The sequence below is a fragment of the Lepisma saccharinum genome, chromosome 28, assembly GCF_977018435.1.
Source record: "Lepisma saccharinum chromosome 28, izLepSacc3.1, whole genome shotgun sequence".
Classification (NCBI taxonomy): domain Eukaryota; kingdom Metazoa; phylum Arthropoda; class Insecta; order Zygentoma; family Lepismatidae; genus Lepisma; species Lepisma saccharinum.
In genome coordinates, this window is record NC_139256.1 from 3,989,653 (window position 1) to 4,009,950 (window position 20,298).

The 20,298-nt window shown below is 39.9% G+C and overlaps 2 protein-coding genes across 4 annotated transcripts in view; one reads left to right on the forward strand and one right to left on the reverse strand.

Moving 5' to 3' along the window:
- Nucleotides 1-18,523, reverse strand: part of LOC145980974 (uncharacterized) — a 56,288-nt gene extending 37,765 nt beyond the window's left edge. For all 3 annotated transcript variants that reach the window (XR_014440907.1, XM_083114064.1, XM_083114063.1), the window contains exons 1-2: nt 18,064-18,523; nt 50-8,340 (exon numbers count right to left, since the gene is read on the reverse strand). Coding sequence is in view for 2 of the 3 variants with exons in the window: in XM_083114064.1 (XP_082970190.1) it covers nt 50-8,303 (8,254 nt within the window). In the remaining variant the exon portion in view is untranslated. The remainder of the gene's footprint in view (nt 1-49; nt 8,341-18,063) is intronic.
- Nucleotides 18,524-18,796: 273 nt separating this feature from the next.
- LOC145980723 (ribosomal oxygenase 1-like) overlaps nt 18,797-20,298 on the forward strand; it is a 43,906-nt gene continuing 42,404 nt past the window's right edge. The window contains exon 1 of the mRNA XM_083113786.1: nt 18,797-19,026. The gene's annotated coding sequence lies outside the window, so the exon portion shown is untranslated. The remainder of the gene's footprint in view (nt 19,027-20,298) is intronic.

A 20,298-nucleotide genomic window follows, 5' to 3' on the forward strand; every position in this document is an offset into this window, starting at 1 on the left:
TCTCAAGACTCACTTTGATAAAATAGAGATAGTGAAAGAAAATACTTACTTTTCCTAGGTTTCTTTGGTTTTTTCTCTCCTTCAATTTTCTCCTTGGCTTTTCTCGGTCGTTTTGGCCTCAGAATCTCTGGTGTTACCCTTTTTCTGCGCTTCCTGCCTGTAGTTCCATCCTCACTAGGAGTTTCATCACCCTTCTTCATTTCACTGTCTTCTTCTGTTTCGATCTCTAACAATCCCAGGCCACTAGTCTCAAAAGAAATCTCTGACACTGGTTTCACTTTTATTAGCTCATCGTAGTCAACTGTTGCGGATTCACTCAACACTTCGGCCGATAACTGCTCCATGCTTGGTTCGATTCTTGCTGCTTTTGGTACTGACTGGGCGTGCACGTCCTCTTCGAGCGAAGCAGCATCTCGTGATCGTTTAGCAGGCAGTCTTATTGATTTTAACTTAGAAATGATCAGTTTAGTTGACTGCTTATTTTCCTCATCACAGACGTCTTTTAGACTAGATTTGTTTTCATTAGTTCCTGTAGTTTCACAAGCAGCTTGATCCTTTGGAGCATCAATTTTAACTGTAGTTTCCTGCTCTTTCTCGGCAGCCGCTAACATACCTTTTACACTTTGAACTTCCTCTACAGCAGAACAAATTAACACTTCTTTGCTTTCTGGAACAGAAGTTTCTGTCGCAGATGTAACTGTCTCTCCATCTTTCTTTAGCTCATTAGATGGCTCTTTCACAGTAGTTCTCGCATCGACAGTGTTGCTGGTTTTAATTTCAATTTCACTGGATCTCCTTTCACTGTCTACACCAACGCATGCTTGTTCCACTGTAGACTTTAAAACGGCACCAACATCCTCATCTAGCTTCTCTACTTCAGACACAACTTGACACGATTGAACCTCACCCTCTGCATTACCAGACACCATTTCTGGTGGTTTCTTCACACCATCTTCTTTCTTACTCTTCATTAACGAAGCATCTTTTTCTTGTTCAGAAACCCTCATATGTTCAGTGTTATCTGTAATACTTTTTGAACCACCTTCCAAAGTAGCAGGTGTAATTTTACCCTGTGATTCAGTTCCCGCTGCACCTTTACAAACCTCACTCTTCTCTTTTGGTTTGCATATTTCTTCATTTTCTTTCTTAGCTGTTACATCGGATTCAGTTTTTTGACTTTCCATTCCACTTTCATCTTGTTTCTGATTTTCTCTCTGTAAAACCAAAGGCACTAGGCTGCTACCTGATTTAATTGTACTCTGTACATGACCAGATTTTGTTGAAGATTCAGTTTCTTGGTTTTTACCTTCATCAGGAATAGGAACTTTGGCATCTACTTTAACTTCAAGTTTTGCCAATGATTGTTCAGTCTGCAATTTCTCCTTCGTTTTATTCTCTGATGCATCATCAATCTTGTCACCTGCGATTTTGGGTTTATTTTCCTGTGCCATCTTTGATGATGGTGGTACGTGTTGTTCACTTTTTGCCACCACTGTCTGTTGTTTACCATCTTCTATCGGGACCGAGGTGGCATCCTTCTTTACAGATGACAAAAGTCCCTGCAAAATATCTTTCACATCTTTAATTCCAAGTGCAGAATCATCAACATTGACAGACATTTTGGGTTTGTCCATTTTGTCACTTTGCTTGTCTCCCTTACGGTCATGATTTTCGTCATCGCCTTTGGGATCTCCTCTTGCTATATCTACAACAGATGACTCACCAGAGATCACTTCCTTCGATTTGGATGGTGCAGCGGTTACCTTTATGGACGCGACAGATTGAGTTGCTTTACTTGATGCCGGCTTCTCTTCAACTTTCTTCTCAACAGATACTTGCGAAACAGCTGCTTCTCGTTTCAAATTCTGAGTGTTAGAAATACCAAGTTGTTCTTCTTTGTTTCTATCGTCAGAACATGGTGCTGTAGCAGGAATTGGCAAACTAACAGTGCTACTTTTAGAAGCCTCTGTAGATCTTACCTCATCTGACTTTACTGGTTTAACCTCAATCTTTTGTTTTGCATCCTCAGAATTAGCATCTTTCGCATCCGTGACTGATAGTTTCTTAGCATGTGGCACATTTTTCACTTGTAAAGCCTTATTTTCGCCGACACCTTGTGGTTCAGAGTTTCTGACAGACTTTGCTTCTTCTTGATCTCCGCTGAAAATCTTGACAGTATTTCCTCCTTGGGTATCGGCACGTTTCTCTGCTTCAGACGAAGACACAACTCCATGGGGGTCCTCATTGCCAATGGGCTTTGTTGCATCCTGGTTGGCTGCTACACTGGTCTGTAAAGGACAAATTCCTGCAGCATCAGATGACCGTGAGGGTTTAGGTGGTCTACGTTCTTCTTTATCCTTGCCTTTCTTCTCACCTGTCTCCTCACCCTGTCCTAAAGCAGTATGTCTTACAGCAGATGACGTAACACTCTTTTGTTCAGCGGAGCTGTCTTTTGGAGTTTCCTTCTTCATTTCTCCAGCGTTCAATGACTCACTCTTCTCTGCAGTAGAAACCTTCTCTTGTCGATTCACTTCAAATGAAGTGGCATCGGCTTCACTTGCATTGCTTTCAAACTTAGCATGTTTGCTCTCTAGGTCTTTGAAGCATTCGGCTGAATTTTTCAACCCTTCTGACAATGGTTTGCTTGAGTTTACATCACTTGTTTTCTCTGTAACCAGAGTGGTGCCGACTCCATCGGAGCTCACCACATTTGTGGTTGCTTTTACATCAGTAGCATTTGCTGTATCTGCACTAGTCTTCTCTTCACTTGAACTGACTGATCCTTCATCTGAACTATCTTTCACTGTCTTTTTGATCCCACTTGCACCAACTGTGGCTGTACAAGTTTGGAGTTTAGCAAAGCTTTCTGATGTACTTTTAACCACAATTGAACTTGTAGAAGTTTTCATCTGAACAGAACTACTTGTAACTGGAGTTGCCTTTGCTGCTCCCAAATTCCCTCCTACAATGGGAGTTTTTATTCCAGATGCAGTTTTTACAGTACCAGAACTTTCTCCAGGAGCAGGAATTTTCAGACCAGCAGAACTTCCTTCAGCAGCAGTTTTCAATTCATTAGAGCATTTATCAGGAACTATTTTCACTGCATTAGGTTTTTCTCCAGATGTGGAGATTTTTGCCCCACCACCACTTTCTCTAGGACCAGGGGTTTTTGCCGCACCAGAACTTTCCCTAGGACCAGGAATTTTTGATGCACCAGAACTGTCTCCAGGACCAGGAGCTCTTGCTCCACCAGAACTTTCTCTAGGAACAGGAGTCTTTGCTGCTCCAGTGCTTTCTCCAGGACCAAGAGTTTTTGCAGCACCAGAACTTTCTCCAGGATCATGAGTTTTTGCTGCTCCAGAACTTTCTCCAGGACCACAAGTTTTTGTTGCACCAGAACTTTCTCCAGGACCAGGAGTTTTTGCTGCACCAGAACTTTCTCCAGGACCACAAGTTTTTGATGCAGCAGGACTTTCTCCAGGACCAGGAGTTTTTGCTGCACCAGACCTTTCTCCAGGACCAGGAGTTTTTGCTGCACCAGAACTTCCTCCAGGACCAGGAGTTTTTGCTGCACCAGAACTATCTGCAGTACCAGGCGTTTTGTCCTTACCAGAACTTTCCCCAGGACCAGTAGTTTCTGCTGCACCAGAACTTTCTTCAGAACCATGCATTTTTACTGCAGCAGAACTTTCTCCAGAACTAGGAGGTTTTGCTGCATCAGAACTTTCTTCAGGACCACGAGTTTTTACTGCAGCAGAACTTTCTCCAGAACTAGGAGTTTTTGGTGCATCAGAACTTTCTGCAGGACCAGGAGTTTTTACTGCAGCAGAACTTTCTCCAGAACTAGGAGTTTTTGCTGCATCAGAACTTTCTCCAGGACCAGGAGTTCTTGCTGCACTAGAACTTTCTCCAGGACCATGAGTTTTTGCTGCAGCAGAACTTTCTGCAGGACAAGGAGTTTTGGCCACAACAGAATGTTCCCCAGGATCAGGAGTTTTTGCTGCACTGGAACTTGCTTCAGGACCAGGAGTTTTTGGTGTACTGGAACTTGCTTCAGGACCAGGAGTTTTTACTGCACTAGAACTTTCTCCAGAAGTAGGCATTTTTGCTCTGCCAGAACTTTCTGCAGGACAATGAGTTTTGGCCACAACAGAATGTTCCCCAGGACCAGGAGTTTTTGCTGCACTGGAACTTGCTTCAGTACCAGGAGTTTTTACTGCACTAGAATTTTCTCCAGAAGTAGGCATTTTTACTCTGCCAGAACTTTCTCTGGGAGCAGGAGTTCTTGCTGCACCAGAACTTTCTCCATGACCAGGAATTTTTGCTGGACTGGAACTTTCTCCAGGACCAGGAGTTTTTGCTCCACCAGAACTTCCTCCAAGACCCAGAGATTTCACTCCACTAGAATTTCCTCCAGGACCAAGGGGTTTTGCCCCACTAGAACTTCCTCCAGAGGCAGGAGTTTTTAATCCACCGGAACTTCCTCCACAAACAGCAGTTTTCACGCCACCAACTGTTCCTCCAGTAGCAGGAGTTTTTATCCCACCAGCAGTTCCTGCACGACCTGACACTTTTGCTCCACCGGAACTTCCTCCAGGAACAGGAGGTTTCGCTCCACCAGAAGCTTGACCAGGAACAGGGCCCTTTACTCCTCCAGAACTTGCTACAAAACCAGTAGATTTTGCTACACCGGAACTTCCTCCAAGACCTGCAGTTTTTTCTCCACCAGAATTTCCTCCAGGACCGGGCATTCTTGCTCCACTAGAACTTCCTCCAACAGGTGGAATTTTTGCTGCACCAGAAGTTCCTCTAATAGCTGGCATTTTTGATCCACCAGGACTTCCTCCAAGGACTGGAGGTTTTGCTCCACTGGACTGTGTTTTTCCTTTATCAGAACTTCCTCCAAAAGCTGGGGTTTTAGGTCCATCTGAACTTCCTCCAGGACCAATGGTCTTCATTACATTAGAGCTTCCTACGGCAACAGGTTTCGCTCCACCAGAATCGCCTCTTGCAGTACTTGTTTTCATTTCTGTAGAACTTCCAACAGAAGCAGAACCTTTTACTCCAACAGAACTTCCTACAGAAGTAACAGGTTTTCCCCTACTTGAGTCTACCATTGAAACACCTCCTGCAGAAGCAGTTTTACCTCCACTAGAATTCCCTGGAGTTTCAGTAGTTTTAACCCCCGAAGAGGTTATTGGAACCGTAGTAATTGTGGTCTTTTGGGCACTGGAACTAGATTTTACGACAGAAGAACTAACTGAAGATGTGGGAGCTTTAGCAGTGCTGGAATTTGCAGCAATTGAAGCACCTTTTGCCCCACCCGAACTTGCTGAAGCTGCAGAGGTTTTTGCTCCACCTGAACTACCTACAGCTGTAGAAGACTTGACCACACTAGAACTTACAGATACTGTACTGGTTCTTGTTACACTGGAAATTCCTGATGTTGAAGTAGTTTTTATGCCACTTGATGTTACTGAAGTTGTAGTAGTTCTTGCTCCACTCAAAATTCCTGAATTAGTTTTTACTGCAGACGAACTTCCTGTACCAGAGATAGCTTTTACACCACTTGAGCTTACTGAAGATGTGCTAGTTCTTAACCCACTACCACTTTTTACTCCAGTGGAACTTCCTGTACCTGAAGTAGACTTTACACCACTCAATGAAGAAGCAACACTCTTCACTCCACCTAAGCTTGCTGAAGGTGTGTTACCTCTAACTCCAACAGAACTACCTACAGCTGAAGAAATTCTTACTCCGGACGAACTGCCTGGGCCTACAGTAGTTCTTGCTCCACTTGAATTTCCTGCAGTGGAAGTAGTTTTTACACCAGTTGAACTAGTTAAAGCTGCTGTAGTTCTCACACTGCCTGAACCAGATGAGGTTGTAGTAGTTCTTGCACCTGAACTAGTTGTAACTGTATTAGTTTTTATTCCACCAGTAGACATAGAAGTAACAGCAGTTTTCTGAGCACTTGAAGATTTTGTTCCTTCAGCTGTAGTACCACTAACAGGTTTTGTTGCACTCGTAGTGGATTTCAATTCCCCTGAATGTTTTGAAGGTGGAGAAATTTTCATTCCACTGGAACTTACTGGAGCTTCAGTTTGCAGTTTATCTGAATTTCCTGGAGATGTGCTCTTTGCTTCACCTGAACTTTTCGGTGATGTTTTTACTATGCCTGAAGATGATGATGTTGTAACACCAATGCAGCTTGCAGAAGCAGCAGTGGTTCTACCTGGAGATGAAGTTACTTTCACTCCTGAGCTGCAGCTCACATCAGAATCAGCCTTTAATGATGTCACAGACTTAACATTTGCTGTTTTTAAACATTGCTTTTCAGTGGAAGAAGTGACAGTTCCAATTTCTTTATCACCAGATTTACTTTCAGCATTTCTTCCCTTCTGATTTTCGTTTTCCTTATCTGTATTTGAGGTTGATGAAACTTCCTTAGTTGCCTTCGTCAAACTCACTGAAGAGTCACCAGAGTTTCGTGGTCGTGGTGGTGTTGTGCTTTCTGTGGTTCTACCTGATATGGAAGCTGTTGCAGTTGAACGCTGTATGGAAGATGATGTTATGTTCATGGATTCTTCACTCGATGGTACATTTCTTGCCTCTGCAGATGACGAAACACCAGAGTGGACACTTTTAACTGTTCTGGGAGTCATTTCTGAACTGCTGGACTGCTTGCTAGTTCCTGGCTGGATATTTTTTGCCTGCGCACTTGATGAAGTGACATTACTGGCAAGCTTCTGAGATGCTGACAGATTTGTATTCTGTTTTACAGCTGATGATGTAACAACTCCAAGATCACCATCTAAATTTTTGCTACACACTGAAGTCTTTACTGCACCTGTAGCAGACTTACTCTGTGCACAAATACCTTTTCTTTCACTAAAAGAATTACCTTTTAAATTTTTAATGCCAGTTTGTGAGTTCGATACTTTAAAACCACTTGACGATACATTGCTCTCCTCTGAACTGTCATCAGAAATGCCTGGTTTACCTTCTGACTCTTCCTCACTGCTTCTGGAAGAGTGAGCTGCAGTTACAGACTCGCAAGCATCTTTTTCTGGCTTTATTGTTTCTTTCAAACGTGAAGTACCTGGTTCTTCTGCTTGCTCTGATACTGAATCTATTAATACTATTTTGCTACTTGCATCTAAATCTATGTCACTATTCTTATTAGGTTTACTTGTGTCCTGTTTTCCCCTGCTTGATGAAGATGTATCATCTGCAACTGGTTGCAACTGAGATTCTGAAGATGATTTATTAGGCTCACTTCCTACAGTATCTTTATCTTTAGAAATTATTTTGCTATCCTTTTCCATAGTTTTGGAAGTTTGTCTTCCTTCTTGCATTCCAGATGTTGAAGGAAGATTGATATCTTCGATAATATTTGAGGGCAAAAATTCTGGCATCTTCTGTTTGCTTGCAACATTGCTCGGTGATGATGTGGAAACATTTTCAGCACTCTGTACTTTGCTTGCTACAGTCTTATTTGTTAAATGGGGCAACTTGAATTTTTCAGTATTAGCATCACCCGAAACAATTCCAGTTCCAGCAGACTCTGGAAGTTGCTTGTTGCCTGTCTGTTGAGGATGTGGACGATTCCTAGCTTCAGCTGTTGTGGAAACTGTAGAAGCTTCTCTTTCATCGGTTCTTCCAAGCGGCGCTGAGAATTCTGTTGTTTCGACTGTCGTACTGTCTGGTCTCTCCTCTTTCACTGGACCCTGAGATGATTCACCTTGCATTAAATCCTTTTCATGATCGCTACTATCTTCAGAGTTACTAAAACATACATTATCAATATTTTCTACTGGTGCAAGTGCATGAGAACTTTCCCGATTTTCACTTTCTTGTGTCTCCAAATTTTCCAACTTTGCATCTTCTTCTGTTGTTGACGTTAACACCTCCTCAGAGTCATTACTGTTTCTATTTTGTTCTTGGTTTGTTCTGTCCTGTGTACTGCACCTTTGAGACGTGGATGTTTCGCTTACGGTTTCCTCGGCATTTTGAGGACCTGAAGTATCGATGTCATTAATTTCTTGTTGCTGACCATCCTCTTCATTCAAACCTGCATTAGAAGTGTCAGGAGATAAAGGGCATGATATTGCTTTGTTTTCTTCGGGGCTTTCTGAATTATCAGCTGCAGTGGAGTCTGACTCAATATTTGAACTGGAAGCCTCGTTACACCTGCTTCCACCTGGAGCTTCAGGTGGTTGCCTGTTGCTATCACTGCATGTTGACGATACTTCCTCCTCCTTCTCGTCTTTCACAGTAGAACCAGATTTATTGGTAACCATATTACAGGGATCCTGCCTTCAATTTATCACATGAACTCTGTAATGAAAAATAAAACACAATTGATTTCTTTGCACATATATTCTACAAAAGCATTCCTTGTCAAATCACCCTGCAAAATTTTGATATCACACCAACCAACTAAGCTTTTCATGACACTCTTTTGAGATACTAAGTACACATAGAAACAAACCCATATTACTTCTTCTGCTGTAAGCTCATAGTTTCTGCTATGCTTGAAAATTTCATCACATGCACCATTTATAGCTAGGGACATGAAGTTTTCATTTTAACGATAACACCGAAAAGTTGAGGAAAGCAAAATAAAGTGTTTAAAATGTATTTGGGAAGGTTAAGGAGGAAAGTTTTCGGTATTTTGGAATCGCAAAATGATGCTAATTACGCCATTTTTTTCAGAATAACACCGAATTTGCACTTAAATGCAAAAAATGCTGCGAAATATGCACCAAAAACTGGGCAAAATGCTTCTTCTGTTCAAAAGAACTACCAGAAGCGCTATGGAATTTGTCCATTTCTAGTCTAGCTAGTGAAAGTTTGATTCAACAAAGTTCGCCATGCTTCATGTATTGCAATTTGGCGCAGAAATGACTGACAATGCTTTGATCTCGTCCTGAAATAGAATTTGCCGCAGGGATCTTCTCAGAAGGGAAGTTTCGTACAAACGGGAAAATTTTCAGGGAGAAACACCTGTTGTGTGGGGAGGGGCATAGGAGTGTGGGTGTATGTGTGTACACAAAACGGTATTTTGAGTTCTGAGAGGGATTTCTTGGCATTCTTAGGGAAATTTCAGTCAGTCAGAATCACTGAAGCTGCATGGTTTGTGCAGTGTCTTTCATTTCCTTTTCCTTCTGTGGTGCACTCCGCAGCATCCCAAAGCCAACAGTGAATACATTAGTTTGCGCCTGAAAGCCTTTATGCTCCAGATAAAACTACATTCTTTTGTAATCACTGAATTGCAAAATAACATGGGAGCAGAAGGATTCCTTGATTAAGCGCAATGGAAGTGAGAGGCTTTATGCACATGAAGGCTAAATAATCGGGACTGGACATACAGTTTGTTGAATCCAAACCACTGTGATGCCTCCATGGGGTATCAATCCTGGGACTACTTGATTACAACGTGAGGACACAACCACAATGCCGTCGGGGAGGCCCGAGAACAAAAGTAACAAACCGGCAACTTTCTGTTATCGAACACTTCGAGAAGGTTAAAAGAAGGAAAGAAGACACACTTCGAACTATGGAAGCCTTTGTTAAAGCAATCATTCCATTTGAGCGAATGGAGAAAAAACTGCTACCTTTCTATTTAGAAGGTTTGTTTTTTTCCTTTGGAAGTGTGGTGAGTGATCTGTGCATCGAAAATCATCAATGTTATTGTAAACTGAAAAGTGAATTTAAGGAAACAATTTTTGAAAATTTTATTATTTCTTTTGAGAAGAAGTTACCTCTTAGTCATTTTGATCTATAGGAGAGTTTATTGGCAATTAAAATTGGCTACTAACAATTTGTTTCTGATAGTATTAGTAACAAACAAAAAGTTTTGACATGAATTAACGTTCATAGTTACATTTAAAATAGCTATTTGTCCGATATACTCCACATATTGCTTTGGAACAATGGCTGCAATACATTTTTGTCGTCCTCTTTTCCCTTCATGGTTATCACAGGTTTTCTGGAAGTCTAATAGATGGATGTTGTGTAAAGCAACAAAACCACATTTTTTTAATTTTGTCTTGCAAAACAATTGTTCTTTCCTTGTTGAAACAGAAAACATATGTGGCAAATTTGGTTACGTTAAAGTTAATAATGCTTCATCAGAATGACTACACAGATAAAATAATATCAAATAATTTGTCAACTGGACAGCAATTCAACCCAGACAGTATCACTCACTCCACAGTTCAAGGCGAACTGAAGGTACTGAGGGTGCCAAGCTCATCATGTGGTAAGAAAGGGTACGGAATACAATTTTGAATTTACGCGTTGTCAATTTGACAAAGCCAGAGCTTTCTAGGACTAAAGCTCTTTTTTATTTCAGTTATATGAGTAGGCAACACTGATTGTAGTTGTCAATGGGGGAGGAATTGCTTGGAGCCATGTATTGGCAGAGGGCCAGCAAGTTTTTCAGACCTAGTGGATGTTGAATGTTGTAAAATCACACTTATCATGTAAACACACACAATGTGACTTGAAAGGGTATAACCCAGGTAAAGACACAGGTCCACTCACTGGCCTGGCAACAGAAAAACCTGTTCGAAGGAGCAAAAAGCAGCAGGTAGGAGAAACCTTGATACTGCACAGCTCTGTTTATCTGCTCCTATTACCACGGGGTGGTTAGAGTAACATTCTGCTCTGTCTAATTTCAAACTGTGTGTAATACATGGCATGTTATCTTGTTTCTCCTCTTATCTAATTTATAATTCCTCCTCAGGGTGAATAAAAATCATGATTTTTATTTTTAAATTATTATTGATGATTTTTATTTTCTTAAAAAATGCACTTAAAATTACTTTTCTTTTTTGGAACCGTATAAATAGATATATCTTTTTTAATAGAAAGGCTTTTTCTGATAAACAGCCGTGTAAAATATTTGAACAGTTTGATTAAAGCAAATAAAAAAATATGTATATATATACAGTCATGCGTTCATTTCGATCTTCAGCCAAGAGATCGGGAGAAGCGTGGCAGGCGGCGCTGACGGAGATGCCGACATTTGCGGCCTGTAATGCCCGCTTATTCTTATGGACATGTGCAGACATTTATATAAATATTGCAAAACGAGCACTAACCTGTGTTATAACATGCAAAAGATCTTCTGTAATTCATCACACAAATAAATATGCTTTAGAAACAATGTTAAGAGCCACAGATAATAAACATTTTAATCATAGTTTTGAGAAGTAACGTCCTACTTAAGTTTATATCCTTGAAAGAGTTTTGTGTCGATGGGGATCGTTTGGAGGTTTCGAATGTGCAACACTGTATCAAGATTACACTGCAGACAAAACCGTTAAAAGTCAATGGTGTTCGTGAGCTTCCTTGCAATCCGAAATCTCCGAGCTCGAGTTTTTTGTTCCTTCGAGACTAGATGAAGACAGAGCTGTGAATATAGTGACGAGCAGATGTAAACCAAGAGTGTGTTAATTTCGTATTGTGTGCAAGTGTGTTATTCTTGGTTTGATTGATTGAGTTTATTTTACTTCGCGTTTTGTGCCTCTTGGCTAATTTGCGAAGATGGGGATGAGTGATGAAATGATGAAATTGATGAATGGACATTCACAAAAAACCAAGCCCGACCAGGATTCGAACCCGGGCCCCTTGGCATCGCAGCGCGATGTGCTAACCACTCGGCCACAGGGTCGGGCTGTTATTCTTGGTTACTTGCTGTTACTTGTTTGTGTTATTGCAGTGTGTATGTGTGTTGTGTCAGTGAGATGATTGAAATGCCAGCCGCAAGGTTAACGTTACGAGGGGGGGGGGTGGCTGATAAGTTCTCGGCCCGACCCAGAAGGAGTTTAGCTACAGTCACGAAAGTTTCAGGCTATTCAACGTATTCTCCCCGAAGGTCTACACACTTGGTACTTTGTTGCTCCAACTTCTCTAACCCCTCAAAAAAAAAAAAAAAAAAAAGATTTCTCCTGGTCTGCAAAACAGTGTTCGGCAGCTGCTATAACCTCGCTATCACTTATAAATTTCAGTTGTTACCAGATAATGAGAGACAATATGGGTATTTTCAACAAGATTCAGCCACAGCCCATACCACCGCTGATTCTTTGGATGCTATAAGGGAAGTGTTTGATGACAGAATAATTTCTAGAGGTTTATGACCTTCACGTTCATCAGATCTTACTGTATGTGACTATTATTTGTGGGGAACCTTAAAAAATAGAGTCTACCGAAATAACCCTCATAGCATCGACGAACTAAAAGACAATATAAGGGCAGAACTTGGAAGAATTACGGAAGAAGAACTTTTGCGTGTGTATCAAAATTTCATCAAACGATGCCAGGAATGAGTGAATGTAGGTGGACATCACTTTGAACAACTCTTATAACACAGGTTAGTGCTAGTTTTGCAATATTTACATAAATGTTTGCATATGCCCATAAATATAAACGGGCCTTGCAGGCCGGAAATGTAGGAATCTCCGTCACCACCGCCCGCCACGCTTCTCCCGATCTCTCGGCTGAAGATCGAAATGAACGCATGGTATATTTCCATTTCTGATACTGTACATATGAACCTACCATGGAATTGTTTGTTTAGTGTGTTAATGAAACTATAATAATTGCAGTAACTTTTCTTCCGGTGAAAATAAAACTTTATAATTGTAACTTGAAATATTTTTTTGACTTTGTAGCCAAATTTAGGAGATTTTAAAATACCGGATGCATCCGTAATTTCTATCCTACTTCTTATACTCACGAAATATGTAGTCCAGATGAAGTATCTGATGTTAACATGTGGGGGTGACGTGTAGAAATTGTTAATTGACGTGTAGAAGTTGTAAAATAAGCTTTTCAATTACCACGATCATTCTCCACATACAACCATGGACTGCTTTGATTACAGGTAAGTTCCGTATACAAGCATGGACTGCTTTGATTACAGGTAAGTTTGGCAACAGTGCATCGAGCGTTCAATTGTATGTTACGAAAATGGAGATTCCGTGTGGAAAAATTGTTTGCCATTATAGTGCTACAAAACTAAGATTTCGTTAATGTACGTCCTCACACTTGGCCATCAAACGATTCCCTGATATCCCCACGAACCTTTCCAGGTAAGGTTAGGTTAGGCAAGCATAGTTAACATTATGTTCTTAAAACAATTCACATGTATTTCGAAAAAAAGCACATTCTTTCCGCTTCTTTCCCATTTTCAAAATGCGACCCCAAAATTTTTACTTCAGATTCGTGATTACGAGACCTCAATTAATGATTATGCCAAATATGAAAGAAATCGGAGAGGCGTCCGATATTGTAAAATCGGTCAGATTTTTTTTTTATGATAGTTTGCAAGATATTAGGTGCCATGTTTAATTACAGCTTAATGATATTAACACTATTTACAGTTTAAAATGTGCTTCCAAATTCCTTTTGTACATTATTCTATTATTTAATACAATAATGACGGTTCAGTCGGTAACGCGTCTGACTACCATGCTAAAGGTCCCAGGTTCGATCCCCGGCCGGTTCAAATCCGGGAACTTTTCTAACGTTGGAAGTGGCCCCGGCGCCCACCCAGCGTCGAATAACATGGGTACCTGGGGGGTAAAGGCGGTTAGGGGCGTGATGCTGATCACATCACCCCCACTCACGACCGGATCAAGAAAGTGTGGGGCGTTACCCCCACACCCCCTGTACGCCTTCATGGCGTGGTGCTAAGCACAGGGGAACACTTTACTTTCACTTTAAAAAATCACTGAATTTAAATCTTGATTTAAATCAATCCACCTTGTTCCTCCTCATCATCAAAATCAATCTAAACACACATAGTAGTACCAATAACCAAAATGTAGTGTCACTGTTACAGCTAGCTATCTGGCATAAAATGATTTAATTTGCATCAACATGAAAAGACACAATCCAGCAAATCCCACTTGGCCAACAGTGTGTTTAAAGAGTTTCATGTTTGATGCTAAATGAATGAAAAAGTTGGTAGTTCGTATGTTAGAAATGGTTAATTGGTTTCAAATGGTTCGTACTTACCAATTGTGTATTGCGGAACATAGTTGAAGGTGCCATTATGCTTTTAACACGAAAATAACTTAGATTTTTCACATTGCGAGTAATTCTTTTGGGTCCTTTCATCATTTGCGGAACATACAATATGGCACGAACAGCTGTGGATCATTGCTTGTGTTTCGTGCTTGTGTTTTGTCAATTTGGAGTGAGTATGCAGTGTTTCAACCTTCTTAACCGAAAAATACCTAATTTCGTGTTCATTATGTCATCACAAACAATTGACAGATAACCCCAAAAACCATTCACGATAGACCCACGGACCATTTCCGGCAAGGTTAGGTTAGGTAAGCACAGTTAAAAAAATTATCATAAAAAAAAAAACATGTTTGGAAACACTGGTGAGACTTTCGACGCTCACACCATCTGCAGGTACATAATGGAAACAACAGCATAATGTTGTCGCGTTGCACAAAATGCAAGTTTATTATATCAAAAGTGCTTATTTCTTGTTGTGCAGCATTCTATGCTGAAAAATTCCACCACGAACTTTCAAAATGCTACAGAAACTCATTTCCGTAATTAGCTTGTTCTGTAAAAATGAAGAATTGTGTCTCGGATATAACAGACATTTACCGTTAGAAACTTACAAACTTTCTTCATCTAGGGGAGGGAGACCGTGCTTTCTTGCAAAGAACTAAAAAGTTCAGCTTTGATCATGGAATAAAAAATTAACAACTCAACAATAATGGTGTAGAGAGAGTGAGTGAGTGTGTGTGTGTGTGTGGGGGGGGGGGTCCATTTTCCATCTGTCAAGCCCTACTACTTCTAATTGACAGCAAAAAACAAATTTGGTTTGATTGTAATATATGTGTGCTCTGATCTTGTAAATTCACACTTTTGCACTCCAGAAATATTTGAATACTCTAAACACCAATTCTCCGAAAATTAAATCAAAACATCAAAAGACACCTTTGAGGTTTTCAAACATTTTTGGTGTGCCAAAACTTGAATTTACAAGGCTAAATCCGTGTATATTACCATTAAATTTTAGAGGCTACGTATTTGTTTTATCTAATCTTGAAAACCGTGGGACCACCTTGAACAACATGCCAATCTGCACAATTCTATGAAACAGATTTTAAAATTTGGCTAACACCAGCAAAAAAATTGTAGAATGGCATGTTTATTATTTTCATTTTCCACAGCACAGAAATTATTTTTATGATGCAAGTATTCAAAATTAAATTGTGAACTGGGGGGGCACCCAACCATTGTCCCCTATAGGAGACATCGGTAAAAATTTACTATTCTTCCGACACCTATAAATTCTTCGTTTCGTCAATTTTTGACATTCGTACTTATGTATCAGCTTCGCGGAACATTTTTTAAGGTGTATTGACGTTTTTTCGATCCAAGTAATTGCAATTCTTTACTATTTTCATTTAAAATTTCGAGTCAAAATTTTCCACCGATTCCGGACTCCGCCCCTGTGGTAATTGACCTACTGCCCCCAACCGCTAACGTGGCCCTGCCTCTGCTCCGCTACGCTCCGGCTTTTTCTATAGACTCCCTGTTAAAGGCATGTTAGAAATTGGCCGGAGTCACCTGCCCCAACTTTTAAATTTGAAGAAATCCGTTTCCAAGATACGGAAAAGTTACCTAAATTACACACAGAACACCTTCCCGATGTTAGACAATACTACAGGAACTTATTACGGTAAGTAGTTTCTTCTGTAGAAATGAAGAAATCTGTCCGAAGGATAGTAAACTAGTACCGAGACTATCATTTTCTCTGGGTCCTATAGAACAAGAAAACAATTTAATGAACCTTTATCCCGAATATGCATTTTTACACATGTTATTTAGAGGAATATTGGCTGTGTCAACCCCTCCTGCCTCCCAAGCGAGGGATATCCACCCCCCTCCCAGCATTTTTTTCACAAGGGCCCATTTTATTGTAATTTTAGATACAAATATACCCTTACCAACCCCACCCAATGAAAAATTTAGGATAAACCTGTGTCCCCAGCAACTTTTTCTAGTGCTGTTGCTGGGGTGAACTTGACATAATAATGATCCCCTGAGAATAATTTATTTTAGATTTCACACGAGCATCAGTGGGGGCAGCGCCAGATTTACAAACCGCAAAACCCTGCAATGTGGGGGGTGGAGACAAGTAAGCCTCCTCAGCCATTGACATCGTATATGTGCATATAAAAAATAAACATAGCTACTGAGAGGTACAGAAACGAATACAATATCACAGGTAAAGTCAAAGTTCCCTGTGCATGTAGCACCGTGCCATGAAGGCACATTTAGGATATGGGGTAAGGGCCCCAAATATTTTCGATGCCGGACATCTTGGAGGTGATGTGATCAGCACCATGCTCCAGCTGTACTTACAACCCCGCCAAACGAGTACCATTTGATTTGATGCTGGGTGGACCCTGGATCAGCTTTTTGAGGGGACAAAGCTGGAAAAATTCTCATCTTAGATCAAATCAGGCTACAATTTCATGAGAAAATAGTGTCATATATGTACATCACATCACCACCGGTGTCGAAACCGGGAGGGAGGGAGGGGCAGAGGGGCTCGGGCCCATCGAGTTCTCGTTTGACCCCTATTTACTAGTAGTGTTCCTGACCTTGTGGCACTGATTATATTTGTGTTTTTCTTTTTGTTGTATTTACCTTATTATTAATACCCTAATCCATGAAAAAAATATTTCTTTACATAAGTTTTGCAGTATTATTTGTTTAGAATACTGTCAATTGTTTAAACTGCATGTCGTGAGGTGGAAGTCGTTAAACTTAAAATAATTTTTAGAGCTGAATTGCATAAAGAAATAACGACTGGTGATTTATCTTTTCTTTTGTTGTTTACACACTGTTTGTTTTGAGCACTTAAGTGCGTCGCCAAGGGTGACGACACGTAGCTCCGTTTCGATACACTGATTGAAACACAGGGGGGGGGGGGGAGGTTGAAGATGTCGGTACTCCACTGGGCTGCTTCCGGATGGAATGACGTCTGTCCCTTAGCCGAGAGTTAGGGTGATTATAGAAGGAGAGTGTGGGAAATATATTCCTGTGAGTAGATAGACTTTAACTTTGAGGGTTTGAATTTGAATTCAAATTCGGCATACTCACTAATTTTGGCCTTGTAATCACGAATCTGCAGTTAAAATTTGGCGGTCACATCTAGAAATTGCAAAATTACCTTCTCAATTACCGCTATGATTCTCCATGTACTAACATGGAAACGATATGAAGACTTCTTCCTTTCCACACAACAGTCTTACGGAGCAATTTTACAATACCGGGAATTTCTCCATACTCACTAATTTTGGCCCCCTAATCACAAATCTGCAGTTAAAATTTGGCGCTCACACGTGAAATAGCAGAATAATCTAAAGTAAGTTCTTATTTCTACACACTCGATTTCCAAATTTCCCACCAATTCCGGGCTCCGTCCCTGGGGTAATTGACCTACCGCCCCCAACCACTAACATGGCCCCGCCTCCGCTCCGGCTTTCTTTATAGAGTCCCTGTTAAAGGCATTTTAGAAATTGGCCGGATTCATCTGCCCCCAAATAAGCGCCAAATTTATACGTGAGCGCCAAATTTTAAGTTCAGATTCGTGATTACGATGCCCAAATTAGTAAGTAGGCTATCCCAAATTTCAAACAAACTGGATAAATTCCCTGTATTGTTAAATTATACCCCAACTTTTTTCGACTTATTTTGCAATTTCTAGATGTGGTCGCCAAATTTTAACTGCAGATTCGTGATTACGAGGCCAAAATTAGTGAGTATGCCGAATTTGAAAGGAATTGAAGATACTTCCTGTATTCTCAATTTGCTCTTATATTTATAAACATAACCTGAAACAACCAATAAAACCCAGTTTTGCCCGGGGTTTTATCTGAAAAATACCGAAAAAAACCGGGCAAAATGCCAACCCTGCTGAAAATATCCTAGGAGCCAATTTATCGTGCCTTCGAAAATCTATTTCCTTGAAAAGTAATTTTTAGCTTCATTTTTTAAGGTGGAACTTACCTTTTTTATGTGGAATCGGTTCGACAACGCTGAGTAGAAACAAATCTACCTACAAGGATTTGTCTTTAATGTCATGTATCCATGACATCATACGTGTCCTTTTCCCTCCTATTTCTGTAAGATGTATTTTCACACTACACAACACATATTTATTATCTGAAACATACTGTTCTGTGTAATTTTGCTACATCTGTACAAATGATTTATGAATTGAAAGCTTTGGCACCTAAACGTCACTCACTACAACATAGCACAGACAGTCATCTTCAGAGTCGAGTATTAACTGTTTCATCAGTACGCGAACTATTAGCACCAAATAATTCTATAGTAAATGCTGTGAATATGAAAAACCACAGTACTATTGCACACACGCTGAACTAAGAACAATAAAAATGATAAATAAATGTACAACTATTACGCTTTACTTTCAGCGTCCAGCTTTCTTAGCAGTGACAGTGATGATGGTGTGTTCTACACTTCTTCGGTACAGAGTTTGAAAACAAACGGAAACGTCCGTCAGTTAGTATGGTTATTGGTTATGGTTGTAAAAATTATTTTTACAAATTCAAAAAACGTCTTCTATTGATAAAGTTTCTAATAAACTACTTATTGATCAGTGATCTGATCACTCAGCCCGAATGCGTGAGCAAGGAAGGAAAGGCAAATTACGTATTCGCGCGAATGTAAACGCACGTCTAGAGTGATCTTCTAAAATTACGATGAGACAAGATAAAGAAGAAAGCTTGATTCATCGAAGCAATTAAGTTATCTATTTTATATGCATTATTATTACACCATACGATAGATTCGATAAAATCGCAAGAATATTGACACAAGTATACAATATTGTTTAATGAATGTCTTGTGGGCATAGTTTGTAGGGCAATTAGCATTTGCATTCGTGATTTGACCACCTGGAAGAAACACGTGTTTTACGTGTTAGTTTTAATAATTGCAGATTTTGTAAGTACTGTTGAAATATATGATTGAAGTGTCATGCGAAATCTTTGTTACAGTGATTTAAGCATTAAGCTGATAGTGCAAAAGTGTACAAATAATTAAAACCGAAACTCGTATCACGTCGAGTGTAATTTTGTTTGCAAACTTGTATTCGGCTTTTAAAGTTTTCCGCAACCGAAAATTATTTACATGATGATTCATCGTAACACCACAACAAATCAAAGATCCAAGACTGGGAAAATGGCTAATGGGATTGCACCTGCAGTGTAAAGTGGGACCGGCACAAGTTCCAATTGTTTAATTCCAAAATAATCATAAACACTGACTTTGAACATGAGTAATTATGTAGTATCGCCCGAACACCTCTCACTCGTTTATTTCGTTAATGTTAGCATTGATACTTACCTATTCTGCATTGCGGAAGATTCTTTAAGGTGAAGTTATGCCTTTTTCTATAAAATAGTGTCAACTTTTCATATTACGAGTCATTATTTATCTTCCTTGTTTCACTTGTGTAACATACAATATGGTGTGCACTCGTCAAGGATCGTCGTGCTTGTGTTTTTTCGATTTGCAGTGCGCAAGCAGTGTTTCAAACTTTAATGACCGAAAATTACGTACTATTACGATTTTTTTTTACATGTTTCCATGATTGTTGCATGATTAGCTCCATGAACCATGCACGGTTAGGTTAGGTTAGGCAAACACAGTTAAAAAATTTGGGGTAAGTTTTGACAATATAGACAAAGTCTGTAATTTTGTTAATTATCGGTATACTAACTAATTTTGGCCTCCTAATCACGAATCTGTTGTAAAAAATCGGGGGTCACGTCTGGAAATTGTACATTTTGATTAAACATTGTTCGTTAGCCCCAAAAACCATCCACGGGTAGCCCCACGAACCATTCACACGAGGTTAGGTTAGGCCTGTTAGGTTAGGTTCCATTAGCATTCATTTCACCCCTAAATTGATCGAAAAAATAGGGTTTTTACTAAAATTGAACATCATAAATCATTTTCTTGTCAAACAAAGGCGTGGTTGGAAACAATGACAGGAGATTACATTTTCGTCCGTGAAACTACGCATATATACACCTACATATATATAAATTCAATCAGCTTTTTTTTTTTCCAAATTTCCAGACGTGATTAGGAGACCAAAATTAGTTAGTATACCGAAAATTAACAAAATTGGAGACTTTCTCTATATTGTCAATTCGCTGCAAATTTGGAATTACGTACTATTACGATTTTTGAATAAACTTAAGATGACCG